The sequence below is a fragment of the Seriola dumerili genome, unplaced genomic scaffold (genome assembly GCF_002260705.1).
Source record: "Seriola dumerili isolate Sdu_G_001 unplaced genomic scaffold, Sdu_1.0 BDQW01000003.1, whole genome shotgun sequence".
Taxonomy (NCBI): Eukaryota; Metazoa; Chordata; class Actinopteri; order Carangiformes; family Carangidae; genus Seriola; species Seriola dumerili.
In genome coordinates this window covers 12,341,282-12,363,242 of record NW_019174258.1, presented here as the reverse complement: position 1 = coordinate 12,363,242, position 21,961 = coordinate 12,341,282, and the positions used below count along the sequence as shown (strand labels likewise).

Below are 21,961 nucleotides of genomic sequence, written 5' to 3'. Positions count from 1 at the left end.
GTTTTTTCCTCTCATCCACAGAAGCAAGAAAAAAAGACACATATCAACTAATGGATAAAAAGCAGACTGGGACATTCGGAGGGAAACCGGGAACAAACATCAACCGTGGCCATCGATCAAAGTCTGCAGAAACACAAACGATTTGCTGAGCCAAACACAAACAACCTAAATGAATCTGCTGATGGTCAAATGTCCTCGTGGACAAACAGCCTTGCATCGATGACAGCAGCACTAACTGTGCTGATGATGTCTGCTTGTTAAAACAGACATGCAATCCCATAAATTTAGCTACCGAGGGCTCATGCGCCACACACATGAAACATATCTCGTTGATGTATGGAGCTGTAATGGGCTTCTGCAGATTTGAATAAGAAATTAGACCGTTTACCTATAATATGATCTTGCGTCATGTGACACGATTAAACAAGGGACAAATACAAGTGTGTTATGGGACTCGTATGACTGAGGAAGGGGAAAATGTGAAAGGAGTGAGTGAATTATTCAAATACCTGGTTTCCAAACAGGTTGAATCCGTTGATGGCCTCCAAAGCAGCTTTAGCCAGGCCCACAGAGCTGCAGAGATAAGAAAAATTACATAACACACACTAAGCAGATTTCACTTTCATTGATGCACAATGGTGCAATGATGTAAAAAAAAAAAATCTTGTATTTCATAAGAGTGACAACAAATGTGGTGTTGTGATGGAGGCAGCGATTCGAACCGTAGCTGAGTGTCTTTCAATTGTCAGAAGCCAAAAAACTAAAAAAAGCACTCAGAATCACACTTGAATCTTAAATGGCTATCTGTCAGAATTCAATCAAGCTGAAGGCTCCTGAGATTGTGGTCTACTGTAGATAATGGATCTCTTAAAAAAAAAAAAAAACCTATACTGAATTTCACACTGGCTGGCTACTGTGATTGCAATGCAGACTAAATGTGAATCAATTTCGCTGTCATTTTGTTTCCCTTTCTACCCTGCCAAGATTTCCCTAGAAAAAGAAAGGCAGGGAGGCAAAAAAAAAATATATAAAAATTGCAGGGAACTCGGTGATGACTGGCAGTAGATCCGCTGACATATCAAAATGCGTTCAGTATCATTAGTGAAACCCAAATTGATGCTTAAAGTACAGAGGATGGCTGACTAATTCAGCCTGGAAAACAGCTCTGCTGAAACTAGCTCTCTATAAAGACACACTCACACACACACACACAAACACACACACATGAAAATGGCCGGTAGCGGTCGGCAAAGGCTGTCAGCGCCTCACACAGAGATAGAAGGGAGATACGATGCTTGGTGGGTGGGTGGTGAAACGGAAGTCATAATAAGTGATACTAGAAAACAGGAACAAAACAGCATCGTGATGCAGCAGTTTCAGCTGACAGTTGGAGACAACGATTCACATGATGAAAATGTTGCTGCAGAGTGTTAGTCAATGAGCTCATACCTGTAGGCTGCTAAACAATATACTGGTAAATGTGTTTACATACAATACTGCAGTTCATATACCAGTTGAGGTCCTACTGGGTAAATAGCTGCTTCTTCATATTTCATACACCTGTGTTGGGCCCCTACTGGCAAACCCCACACAACGTCTTGTCCTTGGTGCATTGTGTATGAACTCTGACTCTGGAGGTGAATAACATACCTAATCTTCATGTGAAACTGCAGCTCCCTTCGGCTGTACAAACTTCATCGATTGTCGCCCACCTGCCGGCTGCTTTGCTCCCTTGATTTGAAAATGAACGTTTTACTTTCCTGTGTGTACACCCTATAACATACCACATGGAAATTTAGCCGCCATGTGTCGTCCTTCCTCAATCGCCGTTTTTCTTGTTTCCTTGATTGCAGCTCTCATTGCGTAAATTTCTGCTGTAGCAGGCAACTGCTGTCAGTGAAATAGCTCTGAAAACTCTAATGTACACAAGTTAGTGTGTGGAGCATTTAGCAGCTAAAGGGCCAGATATTTCCCACAGAAGTTAGTAAAATCAGAGCTAAGAGAGAGTGTACTGGCCCTGCATTCATTAAAACAAGACTCTGAATGAATGTGTAAATAAGTAAATGTTTACATACTCAGCATATCAACTAAAAAGGTGAATATATGTCAATTTTGTGTTCATAACTTGCTTCCACTGCTCCCAAGTGGCCAAAAAAATTTAAAATGTGAGTCCGATATTAACTCTAATACTAATATGCTCTACTGTTTTTACCAACTGCTTACTAATTCAGTGTCGGTTGTTTGGTGCTGGGCAGGTGGTGAACAGTGGGTTTATGAGGTTGAGGAGAGTGGTATAGAATAAAGATGTGGGCTGTAAAATCAAAACAATGAGCTCAAAGATGATAAAATGTTTTTTAAAGCTGAGGAGAACTGCAGTTGGGTGACAGCTATTTGGGTTTGTCACTATGAAAGACCTATTTCACAATACACATAGGCCATGTTCAAACCTGACATGTATCACAAGTAGCCAGTCAGTAGTCAGCTCAGACCTGGCTTTAAAATGCGTCTCCACATGGGTCTCAAGTGATCGCTTGTGATCGGATCTCACTTTCCCACTATAGATGCAAATAAACACGTATGCGTTGTTGTTTTTAGCCAATCTGACAGACGGGTCCGTCGACAATGTGCTCGTATATGTGTGTGTGTGTGTGTGTGTGTGTGTGTGTGAGTGAGTGAGTGAGAGAGCGAGAGAGAGGATGGGAGAGAGGATGGGAGAGAGGCATGGAGGGGTTGAGCGAATCCACGCGCTGCTCACAGCTCTACAATAAATTAAGGTTTTATCCATTTGAAAGAGTAAAATATTTTGGGTTCATTGTTAAACTGTGGTGGGACTAATCAGACTGTGGCAGAATATGTCAGTAGAGTAGGTAGTCCTTCAGTGTGGCCCAGGACACACTGCTAAAAGAATGTGGACACATGTGACTCAGACCACCTCTGAATGTGGTCTGAGTGATTGGATCTCAAATGTGTCCTCAGTGTCTTGGGTGCGTTCACACCTGAACTTAGAGCTGTATACTAGTGATCGGATCACCTGAGAGGGATGTTAATACCAGGTCTGAACAGGGCCGTTGTTAACATCAATATTGTTTAGAGCAGCTTCACTGTATTAAAACTAGATTCTGACAAGGTGTAATTCAAACTGTACTTTTGTCCAAATCTTACAAATGAATAGCTAAGTCATTATTGAGATTCATCAATTAGTAATCAAATTAACAAAAACCATTTGAACCAGTGTAATCTGGATATGATATGCAGTCAACATAGCAGGGATGGTAACATTATAATAATTATAATAACATCGCATCTTACATCACATTCACACAAGTACTGTTGTGATATAAAAAAAAAAAAAAACTTCTATAATGAAATATTCATGAACACTTGTGCACGCACAGTCCTGTTTTTAAATCTGTAATCAAATAGCATGTATCTCATTACAACTTGAGATATTTCAGTATACCCTGACGCTCATGAGATTAGATATGCTACTTTAAATAAAACAGCTCCAGTCTAGCCATTTGGCTGAGTGTGGTGATAAACATGAGGCAGAAGCAAATAAAATGAATCATTTGATTTGATATGGACAAATGACTGCTCTGCCAAAATGAACACATCCTTTCCTGTTCATTTCCACTGAGCCTTTTTCTGCCCACTGGCACTCTGGGAGTAGAAATGACTGCTCAATTTGATCATTTACACAGATCTTGTTTACATGGAACCATTCTGAATCTGTCCCTGCCACAGTTCACTATTTGCATACAGCATTTTAATTGGTATTACGCAACTACATGTATAAGCTAGCTCACTAATTGTGGAAATCCGGAGCATGACCACGGGGGGAGGAAATACAAGAAGCAGAAGACACAGTGCTTCCTCACAACACTGAATTTGTTATCTTTTCTTGAGGATATTTTGGCAAGGTGTTGCCAAAAGCCTTGGATTGTTGGAGAAAGGAAAAACATTCTTCCCACAGATAAGCAATGGTAGAACTTGAGGATCTTTATCAAGACTCTGTGGGAGGAGAGCGAGGCCGGGCCGACCTTGGATGATAAATCAGTTGAGAGCACATAACAAAAACTCACTGCACTCTGAGTTCACTGGATACGGATAGTACTGATTCTAACATTTGGCCCAAAATCCGTCTTGTTATAGCAGTTAACAGTTCACACTCTTGATCCATTACATTTTAACTCAATACAAGCTATTTCCTCACTGACAGAGATTATAAGAAAAACACTTTATCAGATGAAGTTTGGTTTGAGATATTATTTTTTCCTCACTGTTTTTAATTTCACCCTTCCAAGAAGGAGCAAGATGAAAGATAAGAGGCAGCATTTACAGTTTTTTAAACTAACACCGATGAGATACAATGTTAGAAAGGTGCAACTATATTAAAGATGTTTTCTTTGTAAGTCTTTGAAAACCAACAGCAGGATGTACATAATGAGAAAGAAGAGTTTAATTAATGTAGGAAACAAAACAAGTCAGACCAAAAAAAAAAAAAAAAAACATATCCTGAACAAAGAAATACACAATAAATCAACTATGCTTGTCTATGGTCCCAAGGTCCCATATCTTATACATTTTATTTCTACAAGTTTTATTATCCATAAGAAGATATACTTGTGGTTTTAAGAATCAAAAACCGTCTCAATATAGTTTTACATCTCCTCTCTCAGGCTTCTCTCTGGAGCTCTAGTAACAACAGGTTGGTGAGCCAATCAGAAGAGAGGAGGCTCTGAGCCTCACAACTGCGCAAGATACAGTCATGAAACTCTCCATGTGTATAGTTTACATCAAACTGAAAGCAGAGTTTGTTGGTCTTTGCCACACAGACCTTTTGCTATGACACTTAACTCGGGTGCCTTCATTTCTCTTGCTCATCTCTGAGATGTTTCTACACCTGACCACCTGTGGTAAATTCAACTGACTGGACATGATTTAGAAAGGCTCATACCTGTCTATATAAGGTCTCACAGCTGACAATGCATATCAGCTAAAACCAAGCCATGAGGCGGAAGCAACTGCCTGCAGAGCTCAGATACAGGATTGTGTCGAGGCACAGATCATGGGAAGGATACAAAAACATTTCTGCTGCACTGAAGGTTCCTAAACACAGTGGCCTCTATAATTCTTAAATGGAAGAGGTATAGAATAAGCAGGAGTATTTCTAGAGCTGCCCAGCCAAACTGAGCGACTGAGGGAGAAGGGCCTTTGTAAAAGAGGTGACGACCAAGAACCTGATTGTTCACAAAAGGACAACCATAACTGCAGCCCTCCACTGATCTGGGCTTCATAACAGGATGGCCTCTCCTCACTGAAAGACATATGAAAGCTGCTTGGAGTTTAGCAAAAAAAAAAAAAAAAGCCCCTTAAGGACTCACAGACTGTGAGAAACAAGATCTGATGAAACCAAAATTGAACTGTTTGGCTTCAATTCTAAGCGTCATGTCTGGAGGAAACCAGGCGTCACATTATCTGCCCAATACCATCCCAACAGTGAAACATGGTGGTGGCAGCATCATACTGTGGGGGTGTTTTTCAGTGCCAGGGACAGGGAGACTGGTCAGGGTTGAGGGAGGGTTGAACGGAGCAAAGTACAGAGATATTTCTAGTAAAAACTTGGTCCAGAGCGCTCAGGACCTCAGACTGGACCTAAGGTTTACCTTCCAACAGGACAATGACCCTAAGCACACAGCCCAGACATTGCAGGAGTGGCTTAGGGCCTGGCCTGGCCAGAGCCCTGACTTGAACCCAGTCGAACATCACTGGAGAGACCTGAAATTAGCTGCCAACAGTTCCCATACAACCTGACAGAGCTTGAGAGGATCTGCAGAGAAGAACGCAGAAAATCCCCAAATCCAGGTGTTCAAAGCTTATTGCATCATACCCAAGAAGACTCGAGGCTGCAATCACTGCCAAAGGTGCTTCAACTAAGTACCGAGTAAAGGCTCTGAATACTTATGTCAATGTGATAGTTCAGTTTCTCCTTTTTAATAAATTTGCCAAAACTGAGCATAGATATATGACAGAAAAAAAAAACGATTAAAACGATTTTAGCACAAGGCTGCGACATAGGAAAATGTAAAAAGTGAAGGGATCTGAACACTTCTGAATGCGCTGTAATAATGCTATCACTGCCTCCATCCCTGGGTCCTTCATACCTTCTGTAACCTCCTCTTTATTCATCTCTCTTCCATCCATCTCTCCCTGATGTCCATTTCTAGTTGAACTGACTATTATATTATTACATCACTACACATTCACATTTTCTGTGTAAGGTCAGAGACATTTGGCAATCGACTCCTCTCTCGTTGCCTTTGCCCTGATCGTTTGCTTCAGTTCAGTTTTGAGAAAAAAGTTTAAACTCCCCTGTTATCACACACCCACACACCCACACTCTACACTGGCATGAGCAACAGGATCCATGAAAGGCTAACACACACCAGCGAAATTTACAGCATAAGGGTGACTTGTGACAGTGTAATCTATAAAGCTCTGAGTAAATATCCTGCGCATCATTTTTTTATTTATTTTTTACAGCGTGTTTCCCAGCGGCACCTATGAGAAAATAAATCTCATTTCAGTCAAACTCTCCGTGTATGTATTTATAGGCATCGGTAAAGATTGGTGAGTGGTAAACTACGCTGATACAGCTGGCAACAGTGATTACAGAGAACATTGGTAAAGTGTTATGGATGTTATAGATGCACCATCTCCATCTTTGTGATTAACAGGGGAAATAAGTGTTCCTTCGGGGAGACTGGATATCAGCATTTGGCAGTAAATGTCAGACTCATTAGAATATGTACATTTATTTTAGCACATTTTGTTGTGTGTTGCTGTGCAGCTATCGACTGACCTGGAATGCAGCTCAGTGCTGCCGTTGTTGTATTTGCTGCCGCGCTCCCACATGCCATAGTCAGGCACCCTGTAGGCTCTCTCCACACAGAACACCAGGTTCTGTATGAAGGAAACCTGCAAACAGAAAACACACATCAAACACAAGAAGCCGTGGCCACTGGGAATAGGTGCAATACAAACGAAGTAGATACACACACATGCAGACACGCAAAGGTACAAAGGTACTCATAGATCCAGGGTTGCAGGCAACAAACATGTTTCCGTACTGACACACACAATCACAGTCACACAGTACATAATTTAAGCTGCAGCTTCAAATACACTCACAGTCTCTCACACACATACTGCACATGCGTGTACAGTAATGGATGACCTTTATTATTGATCTGGGTTCATGTGTGTAACTCTCGCTCTCATTACAAAGGTTAGTAAAGTGGACAAGAAAGCTGATCCCTCATCAGTGCTCAAGGTCAAACCCCTGCATGCACAGACAAGGTGTAGTTAAGTAGTAAAGTGTGGCAATATGTGAAGCTATAGTATCACAGCCATGTCACTTAGACTGAATGGAAGCATATCAAAACTTCCATTTATAGCAGCATTTTCATTTTCAGTATATCACCCCTTTCAATACAGACTCCAAGAACTCATCAGCAGGGTCCTTCATTTAATCACCCAAAAAAAAAAAAAAACAGTGACCTCATAATTTTTAAGTCGTGATTAGCAGAGTTAGGGAGTTTCTCATATCTATCATCTAACCCGCACCGTACTGTGCCGAAAAACTCTGCGAGAGACATGTCAAAATCAATAGGCACATCAAGAAAAAACTAAAAGGGAGAGACATAAAATGTGTGATGACTTAAAGGCCTTGAATCATTAAAAAGACTTGAAAGTAGCAGTGCATGTGTGTGTGTTCTTGACTGATGGGAGATTTAATCTAAAATGACAAAGCAGGGGAGAGAGAAAGAGAGAGATGAGAGAGAGGGAAAGAGAGAGATGGAGAGAAGCAGATAGGAACCTGTGTAAGGACTTAAATAGGCCAGTCTGTGAAGGAGGGCAGGGAAAGAGAGAGAAAGGTGTTTGCTTTCTCTCTTATTTGGGGTTTTATGAGTGGAGTGATTAACGAGGGGAACTTTTTAGTATCTTAATGGTATATTAATGAATGTTACTGCCCACCGGCCAAACGAGCCTCTCCGTCTCCCTGCTGCTAGACGACCGTCCCTGCCACTACTTGCTTTTTTTGGACGAGGTTTGCACACATGAGCACATTTGCAGAAGCATACAACATTTTTTTTTGCTTTTACATTTGTGTGCCAGCTGCACTCTGACTGTGAAAAAATGCATACTCCTGTATAACGTGAAAAAAAAAAAAAAAAAAAAAAAAACAGACTGAGATACACACAAGCTAATGAGATGCTCCATTTCATGCTGCATGAAACTGAAAATGGCATCTGGAAGGAGGTCGATAGTGCATCTTCTCAGAGGACATGCAGCAGCTTTTCTATACCACCTCATGGAAAGAAAAAAAAAAATACTGCAATGCAGCTTCCAGCTCAGTCAAGTAAACGCCAATGGACTTCACAAGCAGTGGCAGCGAACAACAAACTAATAAATGCTGCTGTAATAATGTGATTAGTCCAAATGAAAAGCATTTCAAACAGCGTTCAGCTGAGAACACAAATCACAAGTCCTTTTGCTCAGTGAATGTGATGTTTGTTAATACAGGGATGGGGATGGGGAATGGTTGGGGGGTGGGGGGGATCGGGGGGGTGGCAGACCTCTTCAGTTTGAATTACACAACCTAATAAGCACTGTTTAAACATGCAAATTAAGGCTGCTGCACAAACAGGGCTGCCCTCATAAAAAAAGTATCATTGTCAGTTTCTTTGCAATCAGGAGTGAGAAATGGAGAAAAATGAGAGGTTATTTGGAGGGTGGCTCAGTAAGCAAAGTGAAAACTGTACACACGAATTGGTGAGTGCCATGTTGGCCATGTCCTTACTTTTTTCAAATAAGAGCAATCTAGTAAAAAAAAAAAAATTGGATTCCTTTACAGAACAAATTTCACCACTCTATGGCTGTAAGTAAAGCTGTGAATGAGCGAGACTGTAAAAACTAACAGAATTAATGAGGTTCCAACTGCTCCTGAAGGCCACACAATAAACAGCACAGTTTGTAAACTTAACAGCCACGTCTCCTTGTTGTTTTATTAAGAGCCAAACATAAAGAAGACAACAACTGACAGCAGACAGATACATTAAAACTCCACTCAAAGAAGCTCCTCAGTAATAGTCTGAATAAGTTGGCGTGCTGCCAAATAAGACGTTATCGGTTCGATTCCCAGGAGGACATTTAAGCTCCACAATGAAATCGTCTAAACGTGTCCCTGTTGAAAGTCAATGGAGCGTCTTAGCAAAAATATAAATGTGAGCTGGGCCATAAAAGTGAGATACTGTCCCCTGATCTTGCATTTGTGTCGGCTCTCAGATATCTGTGGGGGATTTAGGGCACGTCTAACTGGCTTTAGAAACCCCTGGGTCTCACTTTATAGCACGGAGTTGGATCCTCAGAAGGTAGCATCACATAATTTCATATCTGTGTATTTCATTAGGACCTCAATTTGTCTTAGAACAAAGAAAAAGAGTTTAACAGTGATACATGGTGACAAATTAAAATTTTGACCTGCTGGTGGCACTAAATGAAAAGTCATGGATTACCTAAGTCAGTATGATTCAAAAACTGACTCACGGGGCAGGAGGTAGAGCGGGTCGTCTACCAATCAGAAGTCAGTAGTTTGATACCCAGCTCCTCCAGTCCACGTGTCGAAGTGTCCTTGGGCAAGATACTGAAACCCAAACTGCCACTGACGGCTGTATGTACTGTATGTGTGAATGAATGTGTGAACGTGGAAAGTATTGTAAAGCACTTTGAGAAGACTAGAAAAGCAGTGTGTGTGTAGTCCATTTACCATTTACAATACACCCCACCTAGACAATATTCCATACGATAGTTGAGATATCTCAGTCTAGGCCCAAGTGGTTGACAGACAGACACTGCTATTCCTACAGCCATGCCACTAGCGTGACTGAAATTGAAAACACTAAGTGACCTCAAAGTACTCAAAAATAATGTCAGGGGTTATTTTACAGGAGTTTATCTCATTCTGAAAGATATACAGTAAAACATACGTATATAGTAATATTGACAGTGAGGGAAAACCAGCATTCTGAACAGGAGGCAATATTCTACATTAGGAAATGTATTTGTGCTAAGATGGAGGCTGATTGCTGCTTGTGAATTGGTCAGAAAATACCAGACCAATAAACAGGACAGGTTGTAAATCCCTAGTGCACAGAATTGATCACCTTGGCAGTCATTTTAGTGTGTTGTTTACCTCATCAGTGTTGTAAATGATCTGCAGACCAGAGCAGATCATCTCCACCAGGTACAGCAGAAACAGAGAAACAGCATCGATCTGCAGCAGCGACAGAGGGAAGAGGAGAGTGGACGAGATACAATTAAGAAAATGACTATCATTTGCACACTGTGTGATATTTGTCAATACAGCTGTCTTTGATTTCCTACAGGTTTTATATTAGCTGTTAGGTATTTGGCACTGAACTGCTGTCATCAATAATGCATTTTATTTCATGGTAAAGTTGATGGAGAAGAAATAACGGCCAAGAAATAAATGGATAAACAGTAAGTGCTTTGAGGATTTTTTAGTTTTTCACAGGCAAGTTACCTTGTGGTTTGATTTTGATTTTCTATCTCCCTCCTTTGATGTATTGGCCACCCTTCACTTTATATGGAGTCTCAATCCACACATTACACACCACATTGACCTCTATCCATACCATTGACAGAATAATAGCTTGTTTAGTGTCAAATATAATGCACATCTACCCCTGAGGACAAGTCCATTTTTAACCTGTACATGCATGCCAAGAAGAGGGAAGAAGAAATGAGACATGTGCATATTGTGTATATGCATGTATGTGAAAAGTGATTTTAATTTTAATATTTCATCATTCTTCATGTCTCTGCTCTCTGGCCGACCTGCAGGTGGTGGTAGTCGCCGTAGGTGTAAACCTCGTCACCGGTGTCTACATTGAACACTGAGTGCAGACACTTGGAAGGGCTGGGATCCTGTTTAAACTGCTCCACCTAGTACAGAGATACACATAGACAAAGAGGAAAGGATGAAAGAGAGGGGTCAGGTATAGGCAGTGAGCAGAGAAAGAGAGGAAGAGGCAGAGGACATTTACCGTCAATTCATTCCCTCACCAAAGACACTGCATGCCACAGTAGAACACATTAAAAAAAAACATAGTCGGAAAAGGTTGTGTATTTAGTTAATGCATGGTAATGAAGCATCATAATCTCTGCTGTAAATCTGTCATGCTTCAATGGCTGTGCAGTGATACTGAGGCACCTCCTCCTCCCCCACTCCACTCCACAACTCCTTTCATCACTTTACTTCAACTTCTTTCGGCGCTTAAATCTCATCCCCGACTCAAATTTTTTTCTGTTTCTATTTGAAGAGAAACTTCAGCTACTTTCACTGCTTCAGCTTCAGCCAAACTTATATATAATATAATTGCAGAGCAAAACATCAGCATTAGGTCCACTTATAGAACAAGTGCTTCCCATGAAAGGAAAGATTTGCATAGCTGTCAGTAACTTGTCTTGCTCTGTTAAGCATTGTTTTTATTTTTTTACATAGTTATGTTAATGATAGTTAAATCAGATTCTGAATTGTGTTTTCATTTTGTGCTTGTTGCAGTTCTACAGTAAATTGTGGCTCTTCATTAAATATTGAAGAAAAGTTAAGCATGGTGTTCACTGGATGACTTTACACGGTTTACTTAACTGTTAACTAACTGTCTGTGTAGCTTTGAATAAGGACTACTCATTAGGAGGACAGTATAGACATTAAGGATGCATGAGTCCATCCAAGCCAGTGACACACACTGCACACTATATGTTGTTTCTCACATGGAATAAACAGCAACAGTCGACAACAGGTCAGTCCTCTGCGCAACAACCCAGGCAGATAAACAACGCAACACAGTCTGCTCCGAAGCAGATAAGGGTCAGATGTGGGGCAAAGAAACACATAAAAACAGCAACATGTTAGTAGTTGTTTTGTGTTCAGCGGTTTGATGGTGGCTTTGTGTGCGTTAGCTGCATCAACTCGACTACACACCAAATCACGGCTAGGGCGCAAAACACTGTCGCGCAGTTATAAATAATTGGCCCTTTGTCCCATTTTTACCTCGTTTGTTTCTCTTCTCCCCACCTGCTCTCAGTGCTCTCTCCATCATCGAGCCCCCCCAACTGCTGTCTTCATTTTTCTCTCTTAACTCCCACCTTCCCCTCTTTCCTCACTTCTACCTCTCCTCTCCCAGTACTTTCTATTATTCACCCTCCTTTTTCTTTGTTGTCCCTCATGCTCCCTGTGTCTTGATCTCTTTTCTAAGACTTCCCCCTTTTTCTTCTCCTTCTTTCTTCTGGCACACTCTCTCTACCCACCTTTTTGTCCCTCTCTCTCTCTGTTTCTCTCTCTCTCTCTCTCTCTCTCTCTCTCTCTCTCCTGCTCAGGTCATAGTGGAGACCCTCTGTCCCACTTTTACTGAAACTGCTCCATTTCCTGCCATCCCACAGCGGCTAATATGCACGTGTGAGTGTGTGTGAGTGAGTGACTGAGGGGGAGATAGAGAGGAGGAGAGCTACCTCTGTCAGCAGCTAACAATAGGTGCTGCTGTTTATGTTTCTATAAAACCTACTTTTGTGTAGAGGTTCCTCTGATTCTGGCTCCAGCAGAGCCACAGTGTCAAGTGGCTCTACACTCAGGATATTCCGAGAGGCCCCAGATCTTGCTTATTGTTTCAAGTGCTGCAATGCGCCAATTTGAGCTTTAAATTAGTAAAACGCCCCCTGCTCCATAAAGTAATAGGTTATTGTACGCCCTCATGCATTCATTTTCCCTCTATAGCCGACACAAAACTCCTGTATCTCATTGAACCAATTACCAGGATATTACTGGACAGAGCCCAGTTTAAAGCAGTAGTTCAGAAAGCAGGCAGCAACCTCAAAAAGGAACATCATTTTATTCTATAAGAGACATTCGTATTTGTCATTAGGACAAATAAATATATATTCACAACAACAGGCATTTTCTTTCTTTATGCATTGGGCTCTTTATTTTACTTTGAAGGTGCTGAAAATATTTTTTTTCAATCAGCTTTTGAGTAATGAGGCTGTAAAATATTTTCATTATTAGCATATTTTTTTGGAAATGTCACCTGGATGAGGTCAGGTAAAATCAACATTGACTTGTCAGTAGGAGATAGCACACACTGAAACTTTGACAAAGTGTTTTAGTAGCTAAAGCTAACAACATGTGGGATGCGAGACTTAAACCAAAGACTGAAGTGTCAAAGTCTTTCTGGCTGCCTGCAGCCTTTTCTCCTAGAAGTAACTTTTCTATACAACTAAACTGCACCAGCAAACAAGTTTTGTAGGAAACGTATTTGCCGACTAGATTACATATTTTATGAATGAATGAAGAGCTCCATTTATTAACAGGACTCTGCTGCTGCTAGTTGGTCAGGTGGCTGGGGTGGATGGCAGACATGTAAAGTGTCACCAGAGACCGGGGTTTGCATCTGGAATCCTGTCTGTTGTTAGTTTTGGGCAACAACAGCTCTTTGGTTAAGGATAGGAAAAGATTGTGGTTTTGGTTAAATGTATATAAACACTTTGTGTCTGAGGTCATTGTGAACTTTTTCTGTATTAAACCAGACCTTTCCCTAACCTGTGCAGTCAGAGCCTAAACATCAGTTTAATAATGTTGCAGTCACACTAGTGGATATTCTACTGCCATATCAGATATTTTGGCAGAAAACAAAAACATTACGTTTAAGCTGTAAAGATTTTACTCAGTATCAACACGACGTAAATTAACAACATATCCTCATTATGCTAACAGAAAATGTAATCAGGTCACATTTAAATTTCGTACAAAACATATTTATTGTTAGTTTAGTTGATTTTAGTATAGAAATTACATTTCTAGGAGAAATACTGGAGCTTACTGCATACCGGAGCATACTGGAGCTTCTCTGTATATACAGTATATATATATATATATATATATATACATACAATTTTTTTCTCAAACTAAAAGGCAAACATTTTCACTTATTAAAATTAAATAATTCTGAAGGATATTTCCTTGGTTCCTTATACCCTATATTATAGGTTGACAGTGGGGCCCAGCTGCTATATTTGCTCTGTGATATTTGCCCAGCAGTGGCCCCGTGTCACGTCTCCATTAAAAATGCCATGTTCTCCGTAAGTGTTGGAGACGGGGCCGTAATGAGCGCTGCTCTGTGTAATTAACTGTGTAAACGCAGCTTTGTAATTAAGACACCGAAAAGCTCTCCCCTAAATTAGGTCGTCAAGGTCGAAGCAAGATGAAACAGAATGGCTTTCAAAGGCACACACTCTACACATGCACGTACACAGTGGCACAGCTGGCTGCTGTATTAAAAGATGTTGTTCATGCGGAATAAAAAAAAACAGCGTGCAGCGGACATATTTGGTTCCGCTTTGGGCACGTATAATGGTGTGTTTTGCCACTTTTCATTTGCAACCTACTCATGCACGTGCATCAGGTTTCCTCTAGACGTGCCGTGAAATTTCCCCCTTAGGAGCAAAAAGTCTTTGGCAATTAACAGATTGCTGGCTATTAAGCGCTTAGAACTAAAGCAACTGGTTCCCATTGTCATTTGTTATGATATGAAGAAGGGACCAGATGTGTCCAGTGCTCCAGCTCTGAGAGGCTTTGATGAATAGCAGCTCAGGAATGCACCTTTGATCTGTAATACAGTGTGTAATTGCATGGCGCTTTTATGCAAACATGCAGTGTAAAAGCTGAGGAGCTGACTGGAGGCCGGCTATAAACTCACCTTATCAGCCTGTCTCATGTAGCAGTAGAGGATCCCTCTCATGCACTTGATGGCAGAGTGCTCCAGTTCATGCGTTCGCCCCATGTCATCATCGATGCGTCTGGACAGCAGAGAAAAGAGGGAGAACACATCAGGGAAGGACACTGTGTTTTTTTTGTTTTTAAAGATAGCAATTACCAGTTGTGTCTTATTTTTGTAGTTTCGGTCATTTTTTCTAAAGGTTATTTGTTCTTAACAAAGTAAACAAGGCAATCAGCAGTCGAAGGGTCAGACATGCTGCAGGCAAGACAACAGTTTAACCACAGCTTCTAAACCAACTCACTTGGAAAAATGAAAGTAAGTGCACACAAAATGTTGGTAACACTGCTGCGTGGGTTTTTCTCGGGTTTATAAGCAAATATAAGAAGTACAGCAGGTTAAAGCCGAACCAGAGTTGCTCTGTAAACTGTGACAGCCTATTTATTTAAGCTGAAGAGTAAATATGGAAATGATTCAACTACTTGCAGTAGATGTAACCGTACAAAATGCAGGTGTGTGTTGCAGTAGTATAAGGGTGCTCAAACACAGTCTGGTGGTGTTTGTCTGAGCTGGTGTGAAAGCTTTCAACTGAACTGTGATGTGGACCAAACAACTGGCCTTGAGACCACCTGAAAAGGAAGTTCTGACATATTAGGTCCTGTTATAGTCTCAGATAATAATGTTCAAAATTAGTCATTTTCTTCATGGGCTGTTAGTGTCCTTTAGAGAAGATAAATAAACGTGGAAGCCGTCAGTCTCATGGGTCGACTTGGTGATGACGATTTACTATATTCAGCTGACCTGCTCAATAAATGAACAACCTGTCATTTCACATGAATTCATGTTTATTCCTCTTTATTCGTTTGTAAGAAATTGGTGTAAACAGGTGAGCACTAAGAAGCCACCTTGATCTGGACAAACTGAAGTCAGCTACAGATGTAAAAGTCAAGTGTTTTTATCACAGAGTAGACTGCCTTAAAAGATCACTGTGCAATTTCTAAACCCTTTAAAAAACCTTTCTGTTAAACTCACATGCCTATCATCCCGATTTGAAGTAGTAAAAGTAAAATCACTTGTGGACAAGCATTACTGTGTAGTTTTTAAGACAGTAATCTTGGTAACATACAGTATGACTCAGAAGTCAATTAATTATGATTGCAGTGGCATGGGAAAGTGTTAACCCAGCCCTTCATCATGTACATTTGAGAACTGACAGCCCCACTAGGAATATGCTGATTGGCATGCATTCACGAAATGCCGCCTTAAAAAAAATACCACCTTGTTTTCAGTCACGTGCTTCTCCCCGTCCACCGAACGTTAGTCCTTCTTCTCTCAAAGCGAAGTTAGTGATAGGGATGACACGAGCACAAATACTGAACCTCAGGCTTAGTCTACACTTACTCACTCACTCACTCACTCACTAACTCACTCACTCATTCACTCACTCACTGCTAGATTTACACCTGGCATCCACACTGCTGTTGAGTTTTCGAGCCCCTAAAGCGGAGACTTTTGGAAACACTGCTGGCCCCGTTTAAGTTTGAAAACTTATTGTAGTCTGGACGGGCAGAAGCGGAGAGTTTTGGAGACGATGACGCAGACTACCGCCTCGCCTCCTGATTGAGTCTTATCAGTCATGACTAGCAGATAGTGGTGAGCGCATCATGGATAGCTACCAAAGGTAACACCACCATATTGGAGCACAATGACATTGCAGAATATGAAGTGTGTAGCTCAAAAAGACAGAGACTGATAAGCATCAAAGTTATCATTCATTAATCATAAGAGGTAAAAGTTTGAAATAATCGTAATATTGATTTACGACAGAGGTCATCCTAATAATGACTTTGAGAAAAGCCAGGCCACTCATGTGAAACTTGTGTAAAGTTCAGTGGTACACAGTCCATTAATCACACTGTCTTTTAGCTGTGACCCTCCACATCAGGACTGATTGGAAGCAGAGGGTGTAGCATCTTTTCATCTACCAACGTCCTACCATTCCACAAATGGACCGGGGGTTGCAGTAACATACCCAGCTCTTTTAATTTAATTACAGTTAATCAGAAAATACAACCCTCCCCCCCGCCATTATATTATTAAATTACAACAAATAAATAGAGTAAAGAATAAAATGTGACTGGATAAGGTGGCGGTTGAAACTTATCATTTCTATTAAGTAAAGAAGTTTGTGGCGATTTCAACTGCCAGTCTCGTCATTGACTCTCTATCTCTCTCTCACACACACACACACACACACACACACACACACACACGCGCGCGCACACACACAGCAGCTGGGCGTAAAGTAAGTAATGGCACTAGCCAAGCCTGTCAGATGAGAATAATCTTAATTAAATCCCAGTGACAATTCTAATAGGAGGCAGCCATGACTGATGACTGGGATATGCCGCTGGTCACATCACTGCAGTAGACTCTATTTTTACCCCTCTCTTTCCCTGTCTTCCCCCTCCATCTCATTTCTTCTCTCTCTCTTATCTCTCCATTCGCTTGATCTCTCCTCTGCCCACCTTACCCTCCAACTCCCCCCTCCCATCTTCTCCTTCAGTCTCTCTCTCTCTCTCTGGATCCTCCTCCCGTTTCCGCTCTGGCTCCATCCTTCCAATCTGTCTCTCTCTCTCTCTCTCTCTCTCTCTCTCTCTCTCTCCCTCTCTTTCTCTCTCTCGCTCCATCCATTCCCCTCTCTCTCTCTCTCTCTCTCTCTCTCTCTCTCTCTCTCTGTCCTATTAGAGGCTCATTTTGTGAAAGTGCTCTTTTTCCTAGAAACTAATCACTGGGGAATGCAGGCATCAAGAGCAGGCACAGTTGTGAAAGGAGTTTGGGGCCTTTTTCGTCTGTTCTCGGAGCAATCCTTAAGTGTTCTCCTTGAACCAATAATTGAGATGTGTTTTAAAAGCAAAGCCTTCAAATCAGAGAGGCAGATTAAAGATCAGGGTCAGTAAGTATGAAACAGAAGATAGTTTAACGATAACAAAAGTTGAAGAAAAAGTCATACAGGGCCAGAACACTGTTTCAAAAAACTGGGCATTCTTGGTCTGTTTGGCACATAATGCTCTATGAACTATGAGTGATCTGCTTGTCAATTTTCTGTTTCTTTTACATTACTTTTACTGCACAGTAGTGTCTCCCACAACCAGTGGGTCAAACATACAAATCTCTGTTGTCGATCATTTTGTACAAATGCAATCATTTTATCACCCTGACAGACCCTGACGGAGAGCATCATCAAATATAACTGAAATTTGCTCTATTTGTGCAGAGGTTTTTATGTCATTTATGGTTCACTTGCATAGTCACATGCAAAATTATGGAATTTATTGTGAAAGTAATACAAGATTAAATGGCTGATTTATCATTTTTAATATCAAAATGTAGAGGTAAAATCATTAGATGACTATTCATTCAGTCATGAGTTTCTTTTATGAAATTGATTTTGTTATTAGAAATGAATGTGCTCTTGTCATACGTTGAAGAAGCCCACTGTTCTCCTCATCATGTTCATGCTTAAAGAGGTCAAAAGCTGCAGGTGATTTAGGTCTTTATGAAACTTAAGGTTTCTTGTGTCATAGGACATATACTCAAGTAGCAGACATGTGTATGTACATCTCGTGGGTGTTGGCTATTAGTTGTAATCATAAACTGATATGTATCTTTACGAGTTTGTGTTAATTTCTTCGTCCCTTGTTCTTGTTCTATAAAAGATTAGCCTGACTCTCTATTGTTGGGACAGTTTTGTGTGAGCCTTGTCCCCTTATTATAATAATCTTTTATTAATCTCTGGGTCGATCAGCGTCTGTTCTTTTATTTCTGTCTATGACCAATGTTTTAGCAGAAGATCACCAACACTATCCTTTCCTGTACATAGCAGCAAGCACTCTGCAGAAAAAAAAGCTGCACTTACCGAAGTGACTCATTGTGTTCACCATAATAATAATTACCATATAGTTATGTTTTGCCTTTCAAAAACCATTTATCTGTTTATCTGTTAGAACATAAGCTGCAGCTGTTTGCATGTCTGGCTAGCTAGCTTCACACCTTCAGTAGTTATGGTCTTACTTCCGAGGCCAAGGAGCATGTCAGTGACTAATCGCATTAGTTTGTGGGGTTACAAGTTATTTTAAAACAGACTCAGTAACAACCAGCACATCCACTGTGCCATATTTCCCTACTACGTGGAAGTTCGATCTGGATGCTATAAGAGTGTCAGCGGCTCTGCCCTGCTCCTTATTGAACTTGGGGAAGTTTACACTCCACCAGGAACAGCCAAATTCATTATAGTGTTGCATTCACCAAACACACTGGTTAGTCTCCATCCTAAATGATTTTTGTCTGGGGCATGAAGCTATGGGCTCTAACTTTTAGCCCAATATTATGTATAATATGGTACAGTTCTTAGCACTGTCATCTCACAGCTAGAAGGTTCTGGACTCAGCGACTCTAAATTGGTGTAGGTGTGAATGTGAGCGTGAATGATCAGCCCTGTGATGGACTGGCCACCCATCCAGGGTGTACCCCAACCCGATGTCAGCTGGGATTGGCTCCACATTTATGTAATAATTAACACAAATGGAGTGCCTCCCTAAGGCCACACACATTACAGGTACTGCATTCAGTTTTCCAGACATAAAACAAATTTTGCACGCTTTATCGTTTATTGTGCATGTGCGTGCGTGTGGTGCACTAACCGGTAGGCCATAGCCAGGGCCCAGGCACCAGCAGCACAGTACAGGGAGTCCCGGACCTTGGCCTCCTTGCAGGTGGAACATGTTTTGACCGGGAACAGGCCTGTGTTGGGACTCTGGTAGTTCAGAATCGTTGTTTTGACTGGATGGAGAGAGAGAGAGAGAGAGAGAGATAGAGAGGCAGAGAGAGATAGAGAGAGAGAGAGACAGCGGAAGTTGTGACTCAACAGTTCTTGCAAAAATGACAATGGCAGCCACATTAGTTGAAACACCAGTGAAGAAAGCATCAGTAACACACAGCACTGTTCCATTAGCCTTTTACAGAACAACTGAAGTGGCTCTAAAATTACTCTTAGCAGCAAGCTAAGAGTGATGCGCAGTTGTGGCCCCCACTCTCTGGAACTGGCTTCCCTTAAATATAAAAAATGCTGACTCAGTATCTCGTAATGTACTTTATCCTGAAATGTGTGATTGCCCTCTGTGTAACTTTTATTGTTTTCATATTTTTATCTCCTTTAACTATGTATTTTCTTATTGTTTCCACCTTACAACATCTTGTTACCCAGGTTTCGAAAGGTGCTTTATAAATAAAGTTTACTTACTTAAATATAATCCCAAACAAGTCAAAAAGACATTTAAACCAGTATTCATTACTAGCCTTCTAGGATTCACTGTGCCCATGCACACATCTAATCACCTTAGTATGTCTGTTTCCACTTGTACACAGAAGCAGCATCACTCTAATCACACCTAAGTCAATCCGAACCACTTACATTGTTTGGATGCTGATGTGCCAGATCGACTGTGCACCTTTTTTTTTTGTTTTGCTGTGTCAGCTGGGCATCAGAAGCAGTGCAGTGTCAGACAAGAGTCATGCAGCATTTGACTGCCAGCAGGTACTCTTTCTGCTTCTGGTCTGTTTGTTCCAGGATACATTTGTAAAGTGTGGAAATATAATATTTTTTCAGCTCCTCAAGCAGGGTTACAGCTCTCTTAGTCTGCTGGCACTGCCTGACCTGTGACCTCCCACGGGCTGTGCAGCTGCTGCCACTGCCTCATCCTCTCTTCTGAGTTCCACTTATGAATATTCAGGTTCAAACAAATTAAACTGAAGCAAATTTGATTGTGTTCAGTTCAATTTAGAAAAAGGCCGGGCACAGGAATTTGGCAGACAGTTCTTTTTCTTTGATCAAAGTAAGCTAAAATTAATGTAATGAAGTCACTGGGAGCAGAGCTCTTTCAGTTGTTTTGAGTGTGACAACAGATGGATACCTATTCAAACAGAGCAAAGTGTGAACTGTGATATGGAAAGTGTGGCTGCAATAGACGAAAAGTAACAATTCCTAGAGGAATATCACTTGGAGCCACGATGCCATTGTTTAGCTTCAGAAGACTTTGACTGTGCTGCACAATCTGACACAGAGTTGGTCTATGTCCATGTCAGTGGTGTGCAGTAGCTGACTTTGATCTCTGATCTCCCTGTGAGAGACTTTGCCATTCTTAAGTGTAAAACACTTAGAAAACATAAAATTGAATGACCTGCAGTGTTTCTCTGCTTCTGCACCATTGGTGCATCAGAGTGGAAATGAAGAAATCGCCCATGGAAGCTTCCTCATGTGGTTCATGTTTGCACCTCAAACATAAACTTTAACCCAACATCTTGTTCCTTAAAAGTTGCCTAAGAAAAAAAACTACAAATGCCAATAATAATACTATAACTATTACTCACCTAAAGCTTAAATACTGCAGGTAAATATAACCTGCATGTATATTTTGTACAGACATTCTTGGTCTCCAGTGGAAGAAACTTATTCAGTGGATTTACATGGACTTAAGTAACAGGGTTACTTAGCGAAACTAGGTTAGATGGGTAACTGGAGAACACATAGTGTACTATACGTATGCACTGCAGTTACCTGGTTACTGTAAATCCACCTATACATTCAACATATCAGTCAGTTTAATTCCTCCCTTACACCCAAGCGTCTTTTAGAAGGCTTATTGATTTTAACTGTAGTGAAAGAAGACAACTTTTTTTTGGCATGTGTCGGAGCAGACAGTGCAGTGAGAGGACAGACAGATAGAGAACAGCTTTTCCTCACAGCACAAATATGTTTGAATTTAACAGATAGTCACATGTTGGAGTTAGAGACTAACTTAGACTTTAAAAGGCTTTAATTTGACTCTAGTTGGAATAATTTTAAATGCTAGAACATATCACTCGATGTGGGGATCTCTCTCATCCACCTCCCTGTCTCTTTGCCATGCACATAAGTACTTGTAAGTAGCCAATTAGAAACACAGTCATTCAGTATAGTATACGTGGCCAGGAAAAATCTAACTGGGTAAACATGATTTCTCCGATCAGAAAAAACAGGTTTCTTGTTTACGTGATAGTAACAGAAT

The 21,961-nt window shown here is 41.0% G+C and overlaps 1 protein-coding gene across 4 annotated transcripts in view; it reads right to left on the bottom strand.

Annotated features, from left to right (window-relative positions):
* Positions 1-21,961, bottom strand: part of phkb (phosphorylase kinase regulatory subunit beta) — a 106,361-nt gene that overhangs the window by 73,076 nt on the left and 11,324 nt on the right. For all 4 annotated transcript variants that reach the window (XM_022745578.1, XM_022745562.1, XM_022745570.1 and 1 more), the window contains exons 4-9: positions 19,559-19,697; positions 14,838-14,937; positions 10,921-11,028; positions 10,256-10,336; positions 6,863-6,978; positions 510-573 (exon numbers count right to left, since the gene is read on the bottom strand). In XM_022745578.1, coding sequence (XP_022601299.1) covers positions 510-573; positions 6,863-6,978; positions 10,256-10,336; positions 10,921-11,028; positions 14,838-14,937; positions 19,559-19,697 — 608 coding nt within the window. The remainder of the gene's footprint in view (positions 1-509; positions 574-6,862; positions 6,979-10,255; positions 10,337-10,920; positions 11,029-14,837; positions 14,938-19,558; positions 19,698-21,961) is intronic.